General features: G+C 40.3%; 1 protein-coding gene and 1 non-coding gene across 5 annotated transcripts in view; one reads left to right on the forward strand and one right to left on the reverse strand.

Moving 5' to 3' along the window:
- The window catches only part of cfap52 (cilia and flagella associated protein 52), an 82,465-nt gene extending 62,053 nt beyond the window's left edge, over nucleotides 1-20,412 (reverse strand). For all 4 annotated transcript variants that reach the window (XM_073025955.1, XM_073025953.1, XM_073025954.1 and 1 more), the window contains exons 1-2: nucleotides 20,294-20,412; nucleotides 8,286-8,485 (exon numbers count right to left, since the gene is read on the reverse strand). In XM_073025955.1, the coding sequence (XP_072882056.1) occupies nucleotides 8,286-8,485; nucleotides 20,294-20,354 (261 nt within the window). In that variant the 5' untranslated portion in view covers nucleotides 20,355-20,412. The remainder of the gene's footprint in view (nucleotides 1-8,285; nucleotides 8,486-20,293) is intronic.
- A 452-nt stretch (nucleotides 20,413-20,864) lies between these two features.
- Nucleotides 20,865-20,936, forward strand: trnaq-cug (transfer RNA glutamine (anticodon CUG)). The gene has a single exon. It is a non-coding gene; the product is annotated as a tRNA-Gln (tRNA).
- The last annotated feature ends 1,523 nt before the right edge of the window (nucleotides 20,937-22,459 follow it).

Raw genomic sequence — 22,459 nt, forward strand, 5'->3', positions numbered from 1 at the left:
ATGTTGACATAATCTTCCGACCAAAAAAAAGGTCATATATTCCTGAACTTTGCTCTCTGTCCCCCACCAATCCACAGCAGAACTTTACCAATGCCATAGATTTACTCAAAAATCCAACAGTATTTTAAATTTTATTCTATTTAGAGATGCAGTATGGAGTAGCACCTTTTGGCGCTTTGAGCAACATCATCCCAGCAACCCCCAATAACCCCAATTTACTCCAACCTAATCAAGGGACAATTTACAATGATCAATTACCCTACCCAGTACATCTTTGTACTGGGTAGGGTAACCAGAGCACCCAGGGAAAACCCACATATTCTACAGGAAGGATGTTCAGAGACTTCTTACAGACAGCGCTGGAAATAAACTCCAAATTCAGTCACACCAAACTGTAATAATGTCGTGGTAACCACTAACCTTACCGTGATGCCCAGATGAGTTAAGAAGCCTCCAGAAATGTGAGTATGAATTCAGTTTTGTCATTACACTACAAATTGTCAAATATAAGTAAAGTATTTTTCATACCTTACTTTGACCTTGGAAGTGATTATCATTTGAATGTCATAGTGGAAGAAGTTTAGAGCTAGACTTTTCTGCTTGAAGCACATGCAAGTATAGTTAGAATGCCATGCTCTTTTGTTAGAGCAAGTTTGAACCCAAGTGTGGTCATCAATAATTATTTAGTTTAATAGGCCAAATATTTAGCAGACTAATAAATGTATTTCTTGATCATGTGACAAGGCCATTTGCAGCTGATAATTAAGTATTCCATTTAATTAAAAGGAAATTATTATCCCCCTTCTGAACTACTTTGTATTACTCCCACCTTATACATCCATTATATTGTTTGCCTTCAAGCCTTCTTAGGCAGCCGTTTTGATGCTCATGTGTGAGCTTTAGAAATGGAAAAAACTAAACAGTTGCACTCAGTCTCCAATGATATTGATTGAAATGTAACAAGAGCTATGCATGAAAAGTGAGAAAAGTGTACAAGTAATGGAGAATAACATACATTATTGTACAATCCTTTAATATTGATTTACTAAATGTTATTTTATAATAATATGAAAGCCTTTTTTGCAAGGACTTACTGAGACAAAATTGAATCAGGATCTTCATACTGCTGCTTAGGGACGAGAAAGTCCATTTTAAATTAAGCAGCTTTCTAAAATCATTAATGGTTCTAGTAAAGCTGTACTGTAATGGTAAAACTGACTGGTTACTAATACACTACTGTGGCTTAAAAGATCCCGCAAATGTGTTAGTGATTTGTGAATGAGTGTGCTGGAAGGGGTGGAAACTCATTAAAAATCATCGATGCCGTAAATCTGAAATAATATCAGAAAATGCTGGAACAGTCATTGGGATGGGCAGCATCTACGGAAAGGGACACAGTTAAAATTTGAGCTCCAAGGTCTTTTATCATAAATTCCTGACCTGCTGAGCTTTTCTCATCATCTTATGTTGAAATGATTAAGTTTTCACTTTGGGAGGAGAGCATGAGTGATAGCTCTAGTACAGCAGTGTATAGCTATAAATGATATATGACATCTGTAGCTGGGACCTTCAATGACGCTAGCCTAGGAAATTGAGATCAGCTATGACTGACTGTGAAAAAAAACTGCGTACATGTGTAAACTTGTATTTGAGATAATGTAAAGCTACAGATATCAGTGAAGATACCCTACAGCCTGCATAGAAAACAGAAAATTCTCAGAAGAAATCACATTAGGACTATAGCTCCGTGATAAATCCCAAGGGCATGAATCTTTGGTGATGAACCCTGTAAATCATCCTGTGAAATGAAACCTGAGAATGCCAGTGATGCCGTGGAGGTGTCTGTAAAATGGCAAATCTACAGACAGTTGGTCAGATTTGCTGGAAAAAGAGTTATCTCCCATACTCCCTTCAAACTTATGGCGGCTTTATTCCCCTTATCCCTACTCCCTTTAAGCTTACTCGGATTACAGAAAAAAATCTAGAAGAAATGAATTAAAAGTGTATTGGAGTATAAACTGGAATAATATCCAACAGTTCAGAAAATCTTTTGGTCTCAGTTAAGGACATGTTCGGCACAGCTTTGTGGGCCGAAGGACCTGTGTTGTGCTGTAGGTTTTCGATGTTTTCAATGTTTCTATCACTAAAATCATGAACGTAGAAGATAATGGAAGTTTTACTCCATCTGTGAAATGAACTATGCACATCAAACAAAAGCAGTAGTGTGTTTCTAAACATATAAATCATATCTGATTAATAGATAACAACTTACCATATGTTAGTCATATATGGATTCCACAATTTATTTTATGTTTTATTCCTATATCCCCATGCCCATTTCCCTGATCACAGCAAACGTTTCCCCAACAATGCCATTCATTGAAATATTGAATTAAAAAACACTTCAAACATAACAAAAGTACATACTTTCTTCAACATATATACAAGATATGGTCAAGGGAGGCAGAGGAGCATTTACAGGGTTGCTTTGAATCAATGGACTGCACTATATTCAGGAATTCGTCTTCAGATCTGAATGAACGTCACAGCCTTCATCAACTTCATCAAGACCTGCGTGGACGAATCTGTGTCTTGGAGAAAAAAAAAGTTTTCCAAAACTAGAAGGCCTGGATGAACCAGGAGAGTCACATTTTGCTGAGGACTGGATCTGTGGCACTCAAGGCCAGTGAGCAGAATCCAACAAGTCATCCGGGTACAACCTACCGAAGGCCATCATGACAGCGAAAAGGCAACTCTGTGTGGAACTAGAGATATAATCAGATACCCAACAGCTGTGGCAAGATTTGCATGCCCTTACTTCCTATAAGGCGAAACCTAACAGTATAAATGGGAGTGATGCTTCATTCCCTGATAAACCGAATGCCTGCTGTGCATGCTTTGAAAGGGACAAAAACACTAGTCGTGCAAATCACCCTGTGATCTCTGTCTTGGAGACCAATTATCAGAACATTCTTCAAGATGGTGAAGCTCCACAAGACATTAGGTCCCAATGGTACTTAAAACCTGTGCCACCAACTGGCTGAAGTGTTCAAGGATATCTTCAACCTCTCACTAAAGTCTGAGGTTCTCACTTGCTTCAAAAGAGCAGCAATCATACTGATGCCCAAGAAGATCAGGGTGAGCTGACTTAACAACTATTGCCCAGTGGCACTCAGTTACTGTGATGAAGTGATATGAAAGATTGGTTATGGCTAGAATTAACTACTGCCTGAAGCATGGACCAGGATCCACTACAATTTGCCTATAGCCAATACCAATCTTACTGGCTCTCCACTCTGCTTTGGGGCAACCAGATAACAGAAAAATATACTGTATGTCAGATTGTTGTATATTGATTACAGCTCACCATTCAGACAGACAGACAGACATACTTTATTGATCCCAAGGGAAATTGGGTTTTGTTACAGTCGCACCAACCAAGAATAGTGTAGAAATATAGCAATATAAAACCATAAGTAATTAAATAATAATAGGTAAATTATGCCAAGTGGAAATAAGTCAAGGACCAGCCTATTACCATCATCCCCTCATTATTAATTAACAAGCATCTAGACCTGGCCCTCCATACTTCCCTCGGCAACTGGATCCTCATTTTCCTTATCAGACCAAATTCATTGCAGATCAGTAAGAGTATCTCTTCCTTACTGACCATCAGCTCAGGCTCAACTCAAAGATGTGTGCTTAGCACATCACTCTGCTCTCTTTACACGTGACCATGTAGCTAAGCACATCTCAAATACCACCTATAAATTTGCAACTCGCAACACTGTTGTTGGCAAAATCTCAGACAGCAGCAATAGGCTTATAGCAGTGAGATAGATTAGTTGGTTGAGTGGTGTTGCAATTACAACCTTGCACTCAACATCAGCAAGACCAAGGAATTAATTGTGGACTTCATGAAGGGGAATTTTGAAGAACACACATCAGTCCTTATTGAGGGGTCAGTGGCAGAAAGACTGAGCAGCTTCAAGTTCCTGGACGTTAACATCTCAGAGGTTCTATCTTGGGTCCAACATACTGATGTAATCATAAAAAAAGGGCATACCAATGGCTCCAAGTTATTAGGAGTTTGAGGAGATTTGGTATGAATCAGAATCAGGATTAATATCACTGACATACGATGTGAAACTTATTGTTTTGCAGTAGTAGTAGTACAGTGCAATACATCAAAAGTACATTAAGTACATTTATATAAAATAAATTAAGTAAATAGTGCAAAAGGAAGCAAAAATAATGAGACAGTATTCATGGGTTGGTTCATTGTCCATTCAGAAATATATATATATATATATATATATATATATATCTCACAACTACTAGAAATATATATATAAATAAAATATACTACATAACACAACTACTATACAGCATCCACAGACATTCAGGCCTAAACATTTAAAACCTTGTGGCCGTGAAACAGGTTCCGGGGCCTCCTCTGTGGTGGTTGTAGGAGTTGACTCTGAGACTCCAGGAAGTGGTTCTAACAGCTCGGGACACATATCTTCTGCACATGTTTGTATCCTGAATAGAATATGGCAAGATTCACTGCATGATGTGGATCATAAAGTGTGAGTACAGTGTCTGACATCACTATTTCCTTTACTGTATGGAAAACCACCTCTCTCTGCTTTCTCTAATGCCATTTCTTCCCGATCTGCAGTAATGAGATCAAGGGGTGCAGTAACCAGTTTTAGCAGGAACCTGTTATAGTAGTTGACAAATCCTAAAAAGGACAGCAACTGTGACACATCCTTTGGCCGTGGGGCATGCAACATTGCTTGAATTTTCACATCACACTTGTGTAATCCTTGGGCATCAATGGTGTGACCATAGTAAATGATGCTTGGTTTAAAGAATTTACACATCATGCTCTGAGCCCATAATCTTCTAATCTTTTTAACGCTGTCTTGAGATTTTGGAGATGTTCCTTGTATTCCTCATCGGTAACAATGATGTCATCAAGGTAACACTGAGTGCCGGGGCAGCCTTGCAGCAACTGGTCTATAGCTTTCTGCCAGAGTGCAGGTACAGATGTTACTCCAAAAATAGGCCTAATATAGCGATAAAGCCCTTTGTGAATGTTTATGATGAGAAACACTTAGGACTCTTTTTCCATTTCCATTTGTAGATAGGACTCAGCTAAGTCCACTTTCCTGAAGTGTTTCCCTCCGGAAAGGTTTGCAAAGGTATCCTCTATCCTGAGTAGAGGGTACTGATCTACTTTCAGTACTGAGTTAATGGCGACCTTAAAACCACCACAGATCCTGACAGACACATTTTTCTTTGCTACTGGGATCACTGGAGTTGCCATTGACTCTACTCAACCTCCTTGCGATCTATCTCACTGGCTACTTTATCACGGATGGTATAAGGAACTGGATTAAGTTTTGTAAAACTTGGATGTGACATTTTCATTTTCATTGAACAGTTTTACCCTTCATATGTTTCAGTGTTCCATTGCCATCCTTGAACACTGCTGTGGCCCCATTCAGTACCTTTTCTAATTCGCTATTGCTGGGGACGTGGCATGCAAGCTGTGGATAGATCTCCAAGCAAGTTGTAGTTGTTTCAGCCAATCACAACCCCACAATGCTGGCCCTCTTGTTCTTAACCTCATACAAACCCAATGTGATTTGTTGGTTGTTGTATTTCACTGTTACGAATGTCATTCCCACAGGAGTTAACTTTTCTCCAGTATAGTAAGTTCTTAGTTGGATGTCTACAGGCTTCTGTTTAGTATCTTTGACATGCTGTTCAAACTCATTTTGTGGAATGACTGAAACAGCTGAGCCAGTATCCAATTCCATTTGAATTAATTTGCTGTTCAATTCTGGTCTAAGCATATTGCTTATCTATTGTTAGTTTTAATATTATAAATCTCAAGGCTACATAGTCCTAGGTCACTCTCAACAATTTTCATCAACAGCATGCTGATTAGTATTCTTTTTGAAACTGCAACTTGACTTTCATCTTTTTTTCCATTTATTTTTGTCTGCCCAACATGCTCTTTGTGTGTGTCCTACCTTGTTACATTTTCTGCAAGTTTCACCTTTCATCTTGCATTGGTCTGGTGTATGTGAGCCGCTGTAGCAACTGTAGCACAATTTGTTTGGCCAGGCCGATTTCTGTTTAGACATTTCAATTTTGTTCATGTTCATTTTCATTGCTGACTACAATTCTATTGCTTCTCTGCTTGCTGCTTCCATTGATACAGATATTTTAAATGTAAGTTGTGCTTCAGTTAGCGGCCATTTTTTAATGCTTTCTTGTAACAAATTGAACAATCTTTCAGTGCATTATTAAGCCCATTGCCAAGCTGACAACGCTTGGACAATCTCTTCAATTCAGCTACGCATGCTGAAATGGACTCCCCTTCCTTTTGATTCCGCTTATGGAAGCTAAAGCATTCTGCGGTCAACAATGGCTTTGGTTATAAATGTTCCTGTGTTACTTTCATAATATCAGTAAAGCTCATTTCAGCTTTTTTCGTTGGAATAGTCAAACCCCTAAGCAAACTATATGCTTTTCCACCCAATGCACTCAGCAAAACTAGTACTTGTTTCTTATTGGCTATTCCATTTGCTTTAAAATATTGCTCAGTTAGCTCAGTATACATATTCCAGTTATATGTTGTGCAATCAAACATGTCAATCTTTCTGATGCAGCTAACCATTGCTGCTCCTTTTTTAATGATTATTATCACCTGGTACTCACTGTAACTGAACTCATGAACTATTCCGCTTTCTGACTTTTTTAAAACTCAATCGCCTTTCCTTTTGTGAAGAAAACGTGCTGTGTTTTTGTTTTAAAGACACGACTGCTCCTTGCTACGCTTGTTAAAAAACTCAAATATCTGGCTGCATTTCAACAGGTAGGTAGTCATCTTGGATTCATTTAAAACTTCTTTATCACCACTGTTATGTCTTATAAAACAAGGAAGCCGAGAGATGTAATTCTTAGTTCATTTTTTACTTTAAGCAAAGCATGCACTTATTACATGTATGACACATACATTTCACATATTTTTACATATAACCTTTAATGAATTAGGGTGTATGGGATGTCAGGGAGGGGTAGCACCTGTAGTGTGAAGACCTGTCATACCTTCCGAGGTAGGTCCTCCACCATTGGTTCTCACCTGGCACACAAATCTCACCTATGGCTCCAAGTAAGCTGTTTGCATGCAACAGAGGTCACACAGAGCAACAGTTTCGACAGGCCAGACAAACCAGGTGAGTAGCTGTTGGGTTTTTCTGAACCCTCGGTGACTTCAAGCTTGTCTACCCAAAGCATGTGCAGTCTGGGTTCAGTGGACTGCATGGAGGAAACCACCAGCTGGTTTCCCAGCACACATTGTAGAGCACGAAGAGCAAGGCAAGACCCATAAATAGCCCTGGTTGTCCACTGCATCCTGACTTATTTCCAGCCATCTTGACTCATCATGCCACTCGATCCAAATAGACTAGGATGAGAGAGTGAGGTTGACAACTTGAGAACTCTCCCTCACTTTAATCAAATTCACATGCAAGTAATGACATTGAAACATAAGCATAAAGAACGAGAACCTTCACAGGCTTACCCCATATGATGGACTCATCAGCCACCTCCAGCCACACAAATAACAAACACACCCACCCAAGGATGTCAGTGGTCCTCACTGCTTGCCATGGACGTGTGCACACAGTGAATTATTTAATCGAACAAGATACATAATCAAACAATATATTTACAATATTACTCAAATACTACTAAAATATTAAATACACATCATGTACACACAACTTAGTTGCTCCTTTTTGAACTTTTTGTAACTTTTATGTTTTTTCACTGCATTACTGCTGCAAAACAAATATTTCATTACATATAAATCAGTGATTATTAACTAAATTCTGAATCATCTTTGAACCCTACTTTTGGCTTCCTATTGCAAAACCAAAACTGTTAAGTTAATATGTTTTAAGAACTAAATACTTTCTATTTGCCTCTGTTTGCAAATAACTTTAATTCTACATGTTTACTCGTATAGTAAACCAAAATGTAACAGATTTTGTAAACAAATCCAATTTATATTTTCTTCCCACTCACTGTCATACACCATGGCATTTTGTTAAATAAGAACAAATTCCTAATGTTCTACATTCCCAATCAATTATTGTATTAAATTTTCTCATCACAAATTCTATGAAACAATATGTTTTTTCTCATTTCACATCTCTAAAATTTGCTATTTATTGCCTTTTTTTTGAAGAGTACATTATTCTTACCTTGAAACCCATGTACGTGACTTGTCCGGTGGCAATATACTTTCCACTCTTACTAACCGTAACAAAGGAGATATTGTTTGTGTGACTTTCCAGGAAAGCTTGTTGGCTACTGTTCAAATTTTGTATTATAGTTGTACATCCCAGGGGGTAAATTATATTTTCACCATCAGGGTGCACAGATAAGCCACAAGGCACCTTGCCTGCAATACAAAAGTAGAGTGGCATACTGTTTGATCTGAACCAAATACAAGAATCCCTGATTACATTCAACACTTAATATTTTGCAAAAGGGACTTTCAGAAGTAACGGAATAGCCAATAGTTAAAAGAAATATAATAGATGTGTAAAGATTAATAAAGTAACATAATGAACACAATTTAACACATATAATAAAGGTAATGATGATGCATGAGAGATACTATATTATATTCCAACTGCCGTGTTCTCACCCACTCATTTAGCTTGCCCATATTGTTTTACATCATCAACAAATTGGATATATAATATTTGATTCCCTCAACAAATTATTGATATAGATTGTAAACAGCTGAGGTCCAAACACTGGCCCCTGCAGAAGCCACATAGCCCGTGAAACTGACAATGGCAAGTTCATTTTAACGCTTTACTTTTAGTCTGTTAACCAAGTCTTAACCTATGCCAATAGATTACTCCTGAAACGTTGTGCTTCTGATGTTTCTGACCAATGTCCTGTGTGGGACCTTGCCAAAAACGTTCATCAAAATTCAAATACACAAGGTTCACAGGTTTCTGTATTTCCTTACTCTAATAATTGTATTTGTAAAAAATTCCAATGAAAATTATTTCCATTTAATAAATTCACAATGACTTTGCTCAATCCTATTATTCTTTGTTTTGTGCTTACATCCCTCAACATAGATTTCACTTTACACACATAGTTCCCAATCTACAGAATTTTGCAATATGATAACCAATGGAAAAATAATTAATGACAATATGAGGAAATAGCAGTTGTGTAATTTTTATTTGGAATCTGGAATGCACTGCCTGTAGATGTGGTAGAAGCAGTTTTCACTGAGCATCCAAAAGGAAGTCTGTTAAACATATTGTGAAGAAATATTTTTCAGACAACAGAGAAAAGGCCAGGCTGAAATTAGTGAATTCCTCTGGAAGCAATCCAACATGGACACAATGGGCTAAATGACTGCTTCAAGTGCTATAGCAATTCAGTGATTTCATGATGCAAAGCATTCACTCTTTATCAACTCCTCTTTCAAAACTCCAGAATTTGGGTCATCACATCTTTCAGTTTCACCACTCCCCAGCGCTTTTGCTTTACTAATTCCTTTCAGTGTTGTACTCTTGCTGGATGCTGGATTCTCTCAGATTTCTGGTGGAGACTTTTTCTGTGACAACCAATATTTGTTTAATATTTCTGCCATTCCTTATTCCATCATTATAATTTCTCCAAATTATATCTGCAAGGAATACACTTTTTACCTTGCAAGTCAATTCCTTTTTAAATACATGGAAGACCTCTCACAATCTAATTTAACTTTCTTGACACTTTGATCATGACACCTTCCCTTTCTTTATCAATCTTTTTCTCGTCCTTTGTTGAATACCAAAATGTTCCTGAAATTCAGACCGACTGCTGTTGGTGGCAACTTTGTAATTGTTTGATTTAATACTATCTTTAATTCCACCACTCAGTGAAGCACAGATCAGTTTTCCTAGACAATAAGACCGTAAGAAATAGGAGCAGAATTAGGCCATTTGGTCCATCTAGTCTGCTCCACCATTCCGTCCTGGCTGATTTATTATCCCTCTCAACCCCATTCTCCTGCCTTCTCTCTGTAATCATTGACACCCTGACTAATCAGGAATCTATTAACCCATATTTTAAATATACTCAATGACTTGGCCTCTACAGCTGTCTGTAGCAATGAATTCAACAGATTCACTGCCCTCTAGCTAAAGAATTTCCTGCTCATCTCTGTTCTAAATTGATGTCCGTCTACTCTGAGGCTGGGCCCTCTGGTCCTAGACTCACCCACTATAGAAAACATCCTCTCCACATCCACTCTTTCAATATTTCATAGGTTTCAATGAGATTCTCCTCATTCTTCTAAACTCCATTGAGCACAAGTCCAGAGTCATCAAACATTCCTCTTATATTAACCCTTTCATTCCTGGAATTATTCTCAAGAACCTCCTCTGGACCTCCTCCAATACCAACATGTCTTTTCTTTGATAGGAGCCCGAAACTGCTTATAATACTTCAAGTACAGTTAGTCCAATGCCTTATAAAGTCTTAGCATGAAATCCCTGCTCTTATATTCCAGTCCTCTCAAAATGTGTACTAACATTGCATTTGCCTTCCTTACAACCAATTCAACCTCCAAGTTAACCTTCAGGGAATCCTGTACAGGGGCTCCCAAGTCCCTTATCACCTCTGATTTTTTAAATTTTCATTCCACTTAAAATATTGTCTATGCCTTTATTCCTTTTACCAAAGTGTATGACCATACACTTCCCTATGCTATATTCCATCAACCGCTTTTTGCCCATTCTCCCAATCTGTCAAAATACTTCTGCAGACTCCTGCTTCCTCAACACTACCTGCTCCTCCACCTATCTTTGTATCATCTGCAAACTTGGCCATAAAGCCATCTGTGGGTGAGAAAGAGATTCCTGGGTGGTATGTTGCCTCCCAGGTACCAGGGTCTCAGAATGCATCCTCAACATTTCAATGTGGGAGGGTGACAGCCAGAGGCAATGGTCCATGTAGGAATAATGACATGTAGGTCGAGTGATGAGGTTCTGCGTAGGGAATTCAGGGATATATGTGCTAAGTTAAAAGGCAAGACCTTCAGATTGCTACCTGTGTCACGTACTAGTGAGGCCAGAAGTAGGAAGATTATGCATTTTAACACATGGCTAAGGAGTTGGTCTCGGATTTTTGGATCATTGCCCCTCTTCCACAGAAAGTGGGGCTTGTACAAAATGGATGGTTTTCACCTGAACTGGAGCGGGATTTCAAATGCTAGCAGGAAAGACTGTTAATGCTGCATGGTGGAGTTGAAACTAGCGTTGCAGGAGGATAGGAACCTGAGTACCAGAACAGTTAGTGGAGAAGTTGTGGAGACAGATGTTAATAAGACCTCAGGCAAAGTCAGAAATCAAAAGGTTGAGTGTGGTGCGACTAGTGTCCTGAGCTGTGTGTATTTGAGTACAGGAAGTATCGTAGAAAAGGTGAAAGAGATCAACACCCAGAATTATGATGCTGCAGTCATTAATGAGACTGGATTGCAGGAGAGGCGACTGGCAGCTCAATATTCTGGTGTTCTGTTGTTTTAGAGGTGACAGAGCAGACGAGATTAAAGAAGGTGGGGTGCAAGATAGTGCATCGGGCGCATATGTCAAAAGATAAATTAGCCCATATTTTTTCCAATATTAATCCTATTTGTGATAGATGTAACATTGAGGTGGCTACTTTCACACATATGTTCTGGTCTTGTATCAAGTTAGATAATTTTTGGAAAGAAGTCTTTAAAACTTTATCCAAAGTCTTGAATTTGGATCTACAACTGAATCTATTAACAGCAATTTTTGGGATTATTCCATCGGAAGCAGGAGATAATCCTGCTTCCGCTCTATGGATGACAACTTTTACAACTTTGTTGGCTTGAAGAGCCATTTTGCTTAAATGGAAGGATTCTAATCCACCTACTGTCTTTTTTTTTTGGCTTTCCTCCATTACGTCCTGTTAAAGTTTAGAGAAAATAAGAAGTCAGACATTGGATACATCCTTTAAATTTGAGGAAACTTGGCGACCCTTTATTCTTTATTTTCATAGGCTCTGACTTATGGCCCTTCCAGTTACCTTTTTGAAGTTTTGGATTTGATCAGAAAGTTTTTGCTTTTTTCCTGCTTTTTACCCTCAAGATGAACTGCCCAGTTTTTTTTTTCTTTTTTTTGTGCTTTTTTGTGTTTTTTTATTATATATTATTAGATTAATTCTATGTATGATCATGATCATGTGTATTTTTCCTTTTATTTGAATTGTTATTGATATAGATTTTTGAGACAATTCTCCTCTTGTTTTTTTATATATATACATACACACTTTTATTTAACTAATAAAAAGATTGATAAAGAGAAGAAAAAAGGTGGGGTGATGTTACTAGTCAGAGAAAATGTCATGGGCGTGCTCCCTCAGGGCAGAGTGAAGAACTAGACTAGTGAGGCAATATGGGTGGAACTGAGAAATATGACCACGTTAATGGGAAAATATTACAGACTACCCAACATTCTAAGGAATTTAGAGGAACAAATTTGTACAGAGGTTGCAAACTGTCGTAAGAAATAAAAAAACAACGCACACAAAATGCTGGTGGAATGTAGCAGGCCAGGCAGCATCTATAGGGAGTACAGTCAACGTTTCAGGCCGAGACCTGACGAAGGGTTTCGGTCCAAAACGTTGACTGTACTTCTTCCTATAGATGCTGCCTGGCCTGCTGTGTTCCACCAGTATTTTGTGTGAGTTGCTTGTACTTACAGCATCGGCAGATTTTCTCGTGTAAGAAAGAAAATGTTGTTATAGTAGGTGATTTTAACTGTCCACATATTGACTGGGAATTCCATGTGTTACGAAAACCCCGTAACCAGGTAACTTACCAGCAAAGATAGATGGATCAGCTGAGTCGGATGCTACTATTTTCAAACGTTTTATTCAACAAGGGCACAAACGTATGGTTAATACAAAACATTCAAATCGTCAAAACTCAATCTAAAACACCGGTGTAACCATAATCAATCAGAAATAAGCTCTACAGTTGTCTAGGGGGGTAATACTGAGTCCAACGGAAGTCTTAAGAGTCACTCAGAAGTTTGCAGGCTTTTTCCTTTATAATTTAGAAAAGATGCACACTTGCCCGTCGTCTTGGCAGAGCAAATCCTTGGAATCAGGGGAGCAGACTTCCCCGTTGTTATGTTAAAAGCAGTCTTTCGTTGGTTTTAGCCACAGATTCAAAGTCGGAATCTAGCGTACGTGGCTTCCTTCAAAATGGCGTCCCGCTCCCACGGGAATCGATCTCGTGTCTGCTGGGTGCGTCTGCTGGGTGCATCTGAGGGTCCTCCCCTCAGACCCGCCTTTATACTTCTTCACGGGATCGCAGGTATCAATCAAGTTGCAGGTAATGCGATCTTTCTCTCAACCAGCCCACTTTGCCCGAGGGCTTTTCACGTGGTTTCCATGAGACGATAATCGAAGTCACCGTTATTCTGCTTCTTGAGAGAACGTGGTCTTCCGCACGTCTCTCTCTTTTGGGTCAGCTGACCCCCCCCTTAACTAGAGTTCTTGCGATTTTCACAAAGGAGGGGGCCAACGGCATAACACATGCTTCAAAGGGACAAGATGGGATAGAGTTTGTCAAATGTGTTTAGGAAAATTTCCTTCATCAGTAGGTAGAAGTCCCAATGAGAGAGTGTATGATACTAGATCTTCTATTAGAGAATGAGACAGGGCAGGGGTCAGAAGTCTGTGCAGGGGAACACTTTACATTGTTATGATCCCAGCCCCCTCCTTTGTGAGAATCGCAAGAGCCCTAGTGAAGGGGGGGTCAATGACCCAAGAGAAGAGAAAGATACATGCGGTGTCCCTCGTTTCACAGCGAGGCAAAAGCTGGCGACTGTGGTCATTGTCTCTTGGAGACACCTTTGTGAATTGGGAACTGTACTACGTGTATACCCTCAGGGCAACGTGGGTGGAGAGACAGAGAGAGATTGCACCATCCCAACCTGATTGACATCTGAGACCCCGTGAGTCCAGATAAAAGAGAGGTTGTAAAGACGGCCCCTCAGACGCACCAGAAGACACGCTAGAAATCCTGTGACAGCGTTTAATAGCAACAGCCGGTGGGGGGGGGGCTCGTGTGCGTCCTTTTCTTGCCTGGGATTGGAGACCTCACCACGGAAGAACGGCTTTAGCTACAGGAGAGGCCACAAGTGAGCGGCCACCCCCCCAACGAGACTCCGACGGATCGAACTCATAAAGGTTGGAAAACCCGCTGGGTAACTGTTCCATTCTATACCTATCTCTCTCTCTTCAACAAAGTGCACCACCGCGACACCCAAAAGACGGCAGCTGGTGGAACTGCAGTGACCTCGAGAGACTTTTATATTTGCATCGGACAATATATTACCCCTAGACAACGATAGAGCTTATTTCTTACTGATTATTACTATACCTGCGCTTTAGATTGAGTATTGACGACGTATGTTATCTGAATGTTTGTATTAACCTTATTTTTGTGCCCCTTTATAAATAAAAACTTCTAAAAAAATAGTGCCATCAGACTTCAACGGACCTCTCTATCTTTGCTGGTAAGTGATCCAGTTACGGGATACGTAACAACATCCAGTGACCACAATGCCATTAGTTTCAAATTAAATATGAAAAAAAGATAGGCCTGGTCTGCAGGCTGAGATTCTAAATTAGAGAAAGGCCTATTTTAATGAGATCAGGAATGATCTGGAAAGTGTTTTCTGGCAAAGGTATACCTTCAAAAACAAAATTTTGAGAGTACAAAGCTTGTATGTGCCTGTCAGAATAAACGGTAAAGAAAGCAAGTATAGAGAACCTTAGTTTTCAAGAAATATTGAGGCCCTGGTTAAGAGAAAAAAGGTACTCGCAAATAGGAACAAATGAGGTACTTATGAAATATAAGAATTGCAAAAGAACACATAAGAGAGAAATCAGGAAGGCATGAAGTTGCTCTAGAATACAAGGTGAAGGAGAATCCTAAGGAATTCTATAGATATGTTAAGAGCAAAAGGATTGTAAGGGACAAAATTAGTCCTCTGGAAGACTAGAATGGTAATCCATGTGTGGAGCCAAAACAGATGGGGGGATATCTTAAATAAATTCTTTGCATCTGTATTTACACAGGATACGGACACAGAGCCTATAGAAGTGCGGCAAAGTGGCATCAACTTCATGGACCCTATACAGATTACGGAAGAGAAGGTGTTTGCAACCCTGAGGCAAACTAGGATGGATAAATCCCCAGGGCCTGAGAAGGAGTTCCCTCAGACCCTACGGGAGGCAAGTGCAGAAATTGCTGTGGCCCTAGCAGAGATACCTAAATCATCCTTAGTGTCAGGGAAGGTACCGGAGGATTGGAGGATAGCCAATGTTGTTCCACTGTTTAAAAAAGGCTCTAAACAGCAACCAGGAAATTATAGGCTGGTGAGCCTGACATCAGTTGTGGGAAATTTATTGGAAGGTATTCTTAAGGAACAGATAAATAAGTATTTGGGTGGACATGGACTAGTTAAGGATAGTCACCATGGCTTTGTGCGTGGTAGGTCAGGTCTAACCAATCATATAGAGTTTTCCGAGGAAACAACCAGGAAAGTGGATAAAAGCAAGACAGTGGATGTTGTCTATGTGGACTTCAATAAGACATTTGACAAGGTCCCATATGGGAGGCTGGTCAAGGTGGTTCAGTTGCTTGGCATTCAGGATAAGGTAGTAAATTGGATTAGACATTGGCTTTGTGGGAGAAGCCAGAGGTAGATGGTTGCCTCTCTGACTGGTCGCCTGTGACTAATGGTGTGTCACAGGAATTGGTGCTGGATCCTATGTTGTTTGTCATTTATATCAATGATAATGTGGTTAACCAGATCAAGAAAATTTCCAGATAACACCAAGATTGGGGGTGTAGTGGACAATGAGGAAGGCTACCATGGCTTGCAGATGGATTTGCAACAGCTGGAAAAATGGGCAGAAAAATGGCAGATGGAATTTAATGCAGACAAGTGCAGGGTTTTGCACTTTGGTAAGACCAACCAGGGTAGGTCTTACGTAGTGAACAGTAGGTCACTGAGGAGTGTGGTAGAACAAAGAGATCTGGGACTACAGGTCCATAATTAGTTGAAAGTGGCGTCACAGGTATATAGGATCATAAAGAAAGCTTTTGACAATTGGCCATAAATCAATGTATTTGAGTCCAGGAGGTGGGATGTTATGTTGAAGTTGATAACATTGGTGAGGCCTAATTTGGAGTACTGTGTGTAGTTTTGGCCACCAACCTACAAGAAAGATGTAAACATATAGAAAGTATACAGGGAATATTTGCAAGGACGTTACCGAGTCTGGAGGGCCTGAGATGTAAGGAAAGGTTGAATAGGTTAGGACTATATTCTTTAAAATGTCGAAGATTTGATAGAGGAATACAAAATTATGAAGGGTATAGATAGGGTAAATGCAACCGGGCTTTTTCAAGTGAGGTTGTGTGGGACCACGACCAGAGATCATAGGTTAAGAGTGAAAGGTGAGAAGTTTAAGGGGACCATGGAGGGAAACTTCTTCACTCAGAGGGTTGTGAGAATATAGAACGAGCTGACAGCACAAGTGGTGCATGCGAGCTCAATTTCAACATTTAAGAGAAGTTGATAGTAGGGATATGGAAGCCCGTTTAAATGGTTTCAGCATGGACTAGATGGGCCAAAGGGCCTGTTTCTGTGCTGTACACCTCTATGACTCTATAACTCCAACATCCAAGTCATTGGCATATAAAATGAAAAGAAGCAATCCCAACATAAATTCTTGTGGAACACCAGTAGTCACCAGCAGCCAATCAGAAAAGGCTCCCTTTATTCCCATTCTTTGCCTCCTGCCAGTCAGCCAATCTCCTATCCATGTTGGTATCTTTCCTGAAATACCATGGTCCCTTATTCTATTAAGTTGCTTCATGTGCAGCAGCTTGTCAAAGACCTTCTGACAAGTAAACAACGTGTATTTCCTTTCTCTATCATAGAAACATAGAAAACCTCTCACACCATCCATCTGAGCACATCCCTTCTCTATCACTCACCTATCCTCCTTCACACACTGTCTACAAGCTCTCTCTATTTGTGAGCCAACGCCTCTTCCCCATTCTCTTCAGTTCAGTTCCCACCCCCTAACAGTTCCAGTTTAAATTCTCCCCAGTTAGCCTTAGCAAACCACCCCACCAAGATATTAGTCCCCCGGGATTCAAGTGCAACCCGTCCTTTTTGTACAGGTCACACCTGCCCCAAAAGCGGTCCCAATAATCCAGAAATCTGAATCCCTGACCCCTGCTCCAATTCTTCAGCCACACATTTATCTTCCACCTCATTATATTCCTATGTCATTGGTACCAATATGTACCACGACCTCTGGCTGTTCTCCCTCCCACTGCAGGATATCATGGACTCGATCTGAAACATCCTGGACCCTGGCACCTGCGAGGCAAACTATCATCCGAGTTTTTTTCCTGCGTCCACAGAATCACCTGTCTGACTCCCTAACTATAGAGTCCCTGGCTGTTTATTTCCTCAAAGAATTCCAACAGATTTGTCAGGCAAGATTCCCCTTGATGGTAACCATGCCGGCATTGGGCTATTTTATTATGTGCCTCCAAGTATTTTGAAACCTCATTCTTAATAATGGATTCCAACATTTTCCAAACCACTGAAGTCAGGCTAAGTGGCTTATAATTTCCTTTCTTCTGCCCTGTCCCTTCTTAAATTGTGGAGTGATACTTGCAATGTTCCAGTTCTCAAGAACCATTCCAGAATCTAGTGATCCTAGAAAGTTCATTACTAATTCCTCCCCAGTCTCTTCAGCTACTTCTTTCAGAACACTGGAGTGGAGTTCAGAACACTGGATCTAACTTCAGACCTTTCACTTCCCAAACACCTTTTCCTTAATAATAGAGATTACACTCTCTTCTGCCTCCTAACACTCAAAGTTTTCTGGCATACTGCTGGTGTCTTTCACAGTGAAGACTGATGCAAAAATAGTATTTAAGTTCATTTGCCATTTCTTTGTCCCCCATTACTACCTCTCCATGGTCATTTTTCAGCAGTTGATACCCACTCCTGTCCCTCTTTTACACTTTATATATCTAAAACTTTTTAGTATCCTCTTATTTGATTGGTTAACTTCCCTTCATATTTCTTCTTTTCTTTCCTTATAGCTTTTCCAGTTGCCTTCTGTTGATTTTTTAAAAACCTCCCAATCCTCTGACCTCCCACTAATCTTTGCTATATTATATGTCTTCTCTTTTCTTTATATGCAGTCTTTGACTTCCCTTGTCAAGTCACAGTTACCTCATCCTCCCTTTGCAGTACTTCATCTTTAGCATGTTCTATTCTGTACCTTCCAAATTGACCCCAGAAACTCCACCCATTTCTGTTCTGCCATCATCCCTGCTAGCATTTCCTTCTAAACCACTTTGGCTAGCTCCTCTTTCATGTCTCTGTAATTCCCTTTACTCCACTGTAATATTTGACTTTACCTTCTCCCTCTCAGACCACAGAATGATTTCTATCATATTATGAGCACTGCCTCCTGAAGAGTCCTTTACCGTAAGTCCTTTAATGAAATCTGGTGCATTACACAACACCTAATCCAGAACTGCCTTTCCCTTAGTACTCTAGCTGCTCTAGAGAGCCATCTTGTAGGCATTCTAGAATTTTGTTCCCTTAGGATCCATCACCAACCTGATTTTCCTAATTTACCTGCACATTAAAATCCCCATGAATATCATAACATAGCCTTTTTCAATACATGCCTTTTCTATCACCCATTGTAATTTGTACCCCACATTCTGGCTACTGTTCAGAGGCACATTATATACAAAATTCCCATCAGGGTCTTTTTAGCCCTGCAGTTTCTCAACTCTACTTACAAGGATTCTACATCTTCCAATCCTATGTCACCTCTTTCTAAGAAATTGATTTAATATTTTACCAACAGAGCCACTCAATTATCTCATCCTATTATGAAATGTCTATCCTTGGATGTTAAGCTTCCAGCTATGCTCTTTTTTTGGTAACAACTCAGTGGTGCCCACAACATTGTACCTTCCCCAGAAGAGATCCCAATGATCCAGCAATCTGAAACCCTGTCCCCTGCACCAATTCCTCAGCCATATATTCATCTGCCTAAACATCCCATTCTTACCTTCACTGGTATGTGACAGAGATGACTAACTTGGAGGTCCTGCTTTTCAGCTTTCTACCTGTCTTCCTATAGTCTCCCTTCACTACCTCCACCCATTTCCTATCCATGTCATTGGCACCAGTATGTATCATGACATCTGGCTGCTCATCCTTCTCCTTTAGAATGCTGTGACACAATCCAAGATATCCCTGACCCTGGCACCTGGGAGGCAAAAGACCATCTGGGTATCTTTCTCACTTCCACAGAATCTCCTGTCTGCTCCTCTAACTATGCAATCCCCTCTCAGTACTCTATTCATCTTCTACCCCTTTCCCTTCTGAGTTTTTGAATGCTTGAGTTTTGCTGAGTTTTTCTGCTCTAAAAGAACATACGTACAGTGCCCATGTTGTTAGGTACAGCTTTCCCTAATAAAATCATGCTGACAATTTAGATTAATTCCAACTTTTCCAAATATAGATTAATCATGCATGTTCCATGAACTTTTCAGCAATAACTTCATTATTACTAAGTTAACTTCATTCATCTGTAATCAATTGAATTATCCCTGCTCCTTTTCTTGAACTACACTTGCTGCCCTCCAGTTATCTAGCTCGTGAATTAAATATTTAAAAAGAAAATGCTCCAATAAGCTTAACAAGCTAATTTTATTTCATTCCCAGGTAGACGAAGGGTCTCCGAAGCAAAATATCATTTCTGTTTCTCTTCCCACAGATGCTGCCCGTCCTGCTGAATATTTCCGTCATTTTCTACTTTAATTTTAGAGTTCCAACATCTTTTTTGAGGTTTCAAAATTTAAAGTGCAATCTGCCTGCTCTAATGCGTCCCTCGCAAAACTTAATAAGAGTTTCTTTAGTTCCCTTGGGGTGTGGAGACATGTGAGAGGGAATGGGGAGCAAGCAGTCTCTAAGGTAACAGATTACAATGCTACAGCAAGGGTTGTCTCGGGTCGGCAGCTGCACCCTCGCAGTTGGCGGAACCCGGCTCTTGCCCATCGCCAGTAGGACTCAGGCATCACTACGACCACTCTTACCGTTGAACCCTATGATTGATTCCAGCTCTAACTGAGAGAGGTCCCCGTTTTCCTCGGCCATAGTTGTTGAGCCAGAGCAGTTACACAACGAGGGAGCCGGCTCCTTGTGTACAGACAGTTGCTAGGCGACCGCGCACATGCGCAGTGCGACTGAGTGCACGCCCCCTTTCTGATCACGTGAAGGAGTCGGCGTTCCACAGAGACATGCGCACTGGGGCGGGTGGCCTAGGCGCTGAGATCGCTGTTGTAATGACAAGCAGACTGACAAAATAAATTTTAAAATTCTTGCGAAAGTCATGTGAGTGATTACTCTGATGACGGAAGTGGCCTTTAAATTTTTAAAGGTTAAAGCAGAAAATGATTCAGGAGTTCCTGTAAGAATATACACATTTTGAAACAAAAAATCCATTTATCGGTAGAGCCTGATTTGCTTTAATTGTAATAAAATGTGTCTCTGCACACTTATGTGCAATGATATGTTTAATTCTATCACGAAATCTAGAGAAAATGAAACGAAGCATCTAATGATGATTTATCGAAAGGGCTACACAAACTGAATGTTAACAGCGGGGGTTCCATGGTGTAATGGTTAGCACTCTGGACTCTGAATCCAGCGATCCGAGTTCAAATCTCGGTGGAACCTTGTAATTAACCTGCAACGTTCTTTTGAGTCTGTCTATCATCAAAATGCTTACAAATAACCTACCGTTGATTTGGAAGATTACATTTATAGCTACGGTTAGCGGCGCTGATTCACAACTCTTCACTGTCAAACAGGCCTGTATCATTACACTCACCCTATGGAATCATCTTTATTGCGGCCATTCTTTCCCTCATTGGCCAAGAACTGCCACAGGGAATCCCAATCATGTGTGGAATGGACAACAGGATTTCCAGCCCAACGGTTCAAGGTTAAGAACCTGCTCCATGACGTTTACTTGTCTCTGCTGCTGAACTGGGGGTCTGTGGACAGACTCTCTTTGTGGACCTCAGTTCTGAAAGTTATTTGCTTCTTTCCACAAATGAGAAGACCTGCAGATGCTGGAAATCCAAGCAACACAAACAAAATGCTGGAGGAACTCAGCAGGCCAGACCACATCTATGACATTTTGGACCAAGATCCTTCATCCTTGTTTTTTGTTTGCTTGCTTGATTTTATTGTTGGCCTGATCTGTTTGGTTTTTTTTCTCTGCACATTGGGTATTTGATGGTCCCACTATGGGATCAGCTATATTGGATTGAGTGTTATAAAATGAGCCAGAGGTGATTAGGGAGCTTAAGTTAAAAGAGCCCTTAGGAGGCAGTGATCACAATATGATTGAGTTCAATGAAATTTGATGGGGAGAAAGTAAAGTCTGATGTAGTTGGATTTCAGTGCAGTAAAGGAAATTACAATGGGACGAGTGAGGAGTTGGCCAAAGTAAATTAGAAGGAGACGCTGGCGGGGATGACAGAAGAGCAGCAATGGTGTGAGTTTCTGGGAAAATGAGGAAGGTGCAGGACAGGTGTATTCCAAACACAAAGAAACACTCAAATGGCAAAATAGTACAACCATGTCTGACAGAGGTAATCAAAGTTAAAGTAAAAGCAAAAGAGGGGGCATAAAACAAAGCAAAAATTAATGGGAAGACAGAGGACTGGGAAGCTTTTAAAAACACACAGAGAGCAACCAAAAGAAAGCCGGGGAGTGGAGCTGAGGAGGAGAAAAAAAAAGATCAGCCATGATTGAATGCCAGAGCAGACTCAATAGGCCAAATGGCCTAATTCTGCTCCTATGTCTTATGGTTTTTTTTTTGAACAGTTTCTTTTGGGTTTCTTTGTTTTGTGGCTGTCTGTAAGGGATGAATCTCAAGGCTGTGTACATACTTTGATAATAAATGTACTTTGAACTTTGAAGAGACAGTGAGTGTGACTGTGGGAGGCTTCTGCACTCAGATGATCACTCTCTCCCTCAGTGCTGAGTGAGAGTTTGCTACCGGTTCTCAAGTTGGGGGAACTCAAAATCAAAACGCTCTACAGACGGACTTTAACATTAAACCAGCTCCTCCATCGCTGCAAAAGGAGTGATATCTCTTGTGAGTGAGAGATAGCCTGAGGGATGTTGAACTGTTGCGATGAGAGACTCTCTTTGGGTCTTTGCTGTTGCTTGCACGGTGGGTGGTGAGA

This window comes from Hemitrygon akajei, chromosome 22, assembly GCF_048418815.1.
Source record: "Hemitrygon akajei chromosome 22, sHemAka1.3, whole genome shotgun sequence".
Classification (NCBI taxonomy): Eukaryota; Metazoa; Chordata; class Chondrichthyes; order Myliobatiformes; family Dasyatidae; genus Hemitrygon; species Hemitrygon akajei.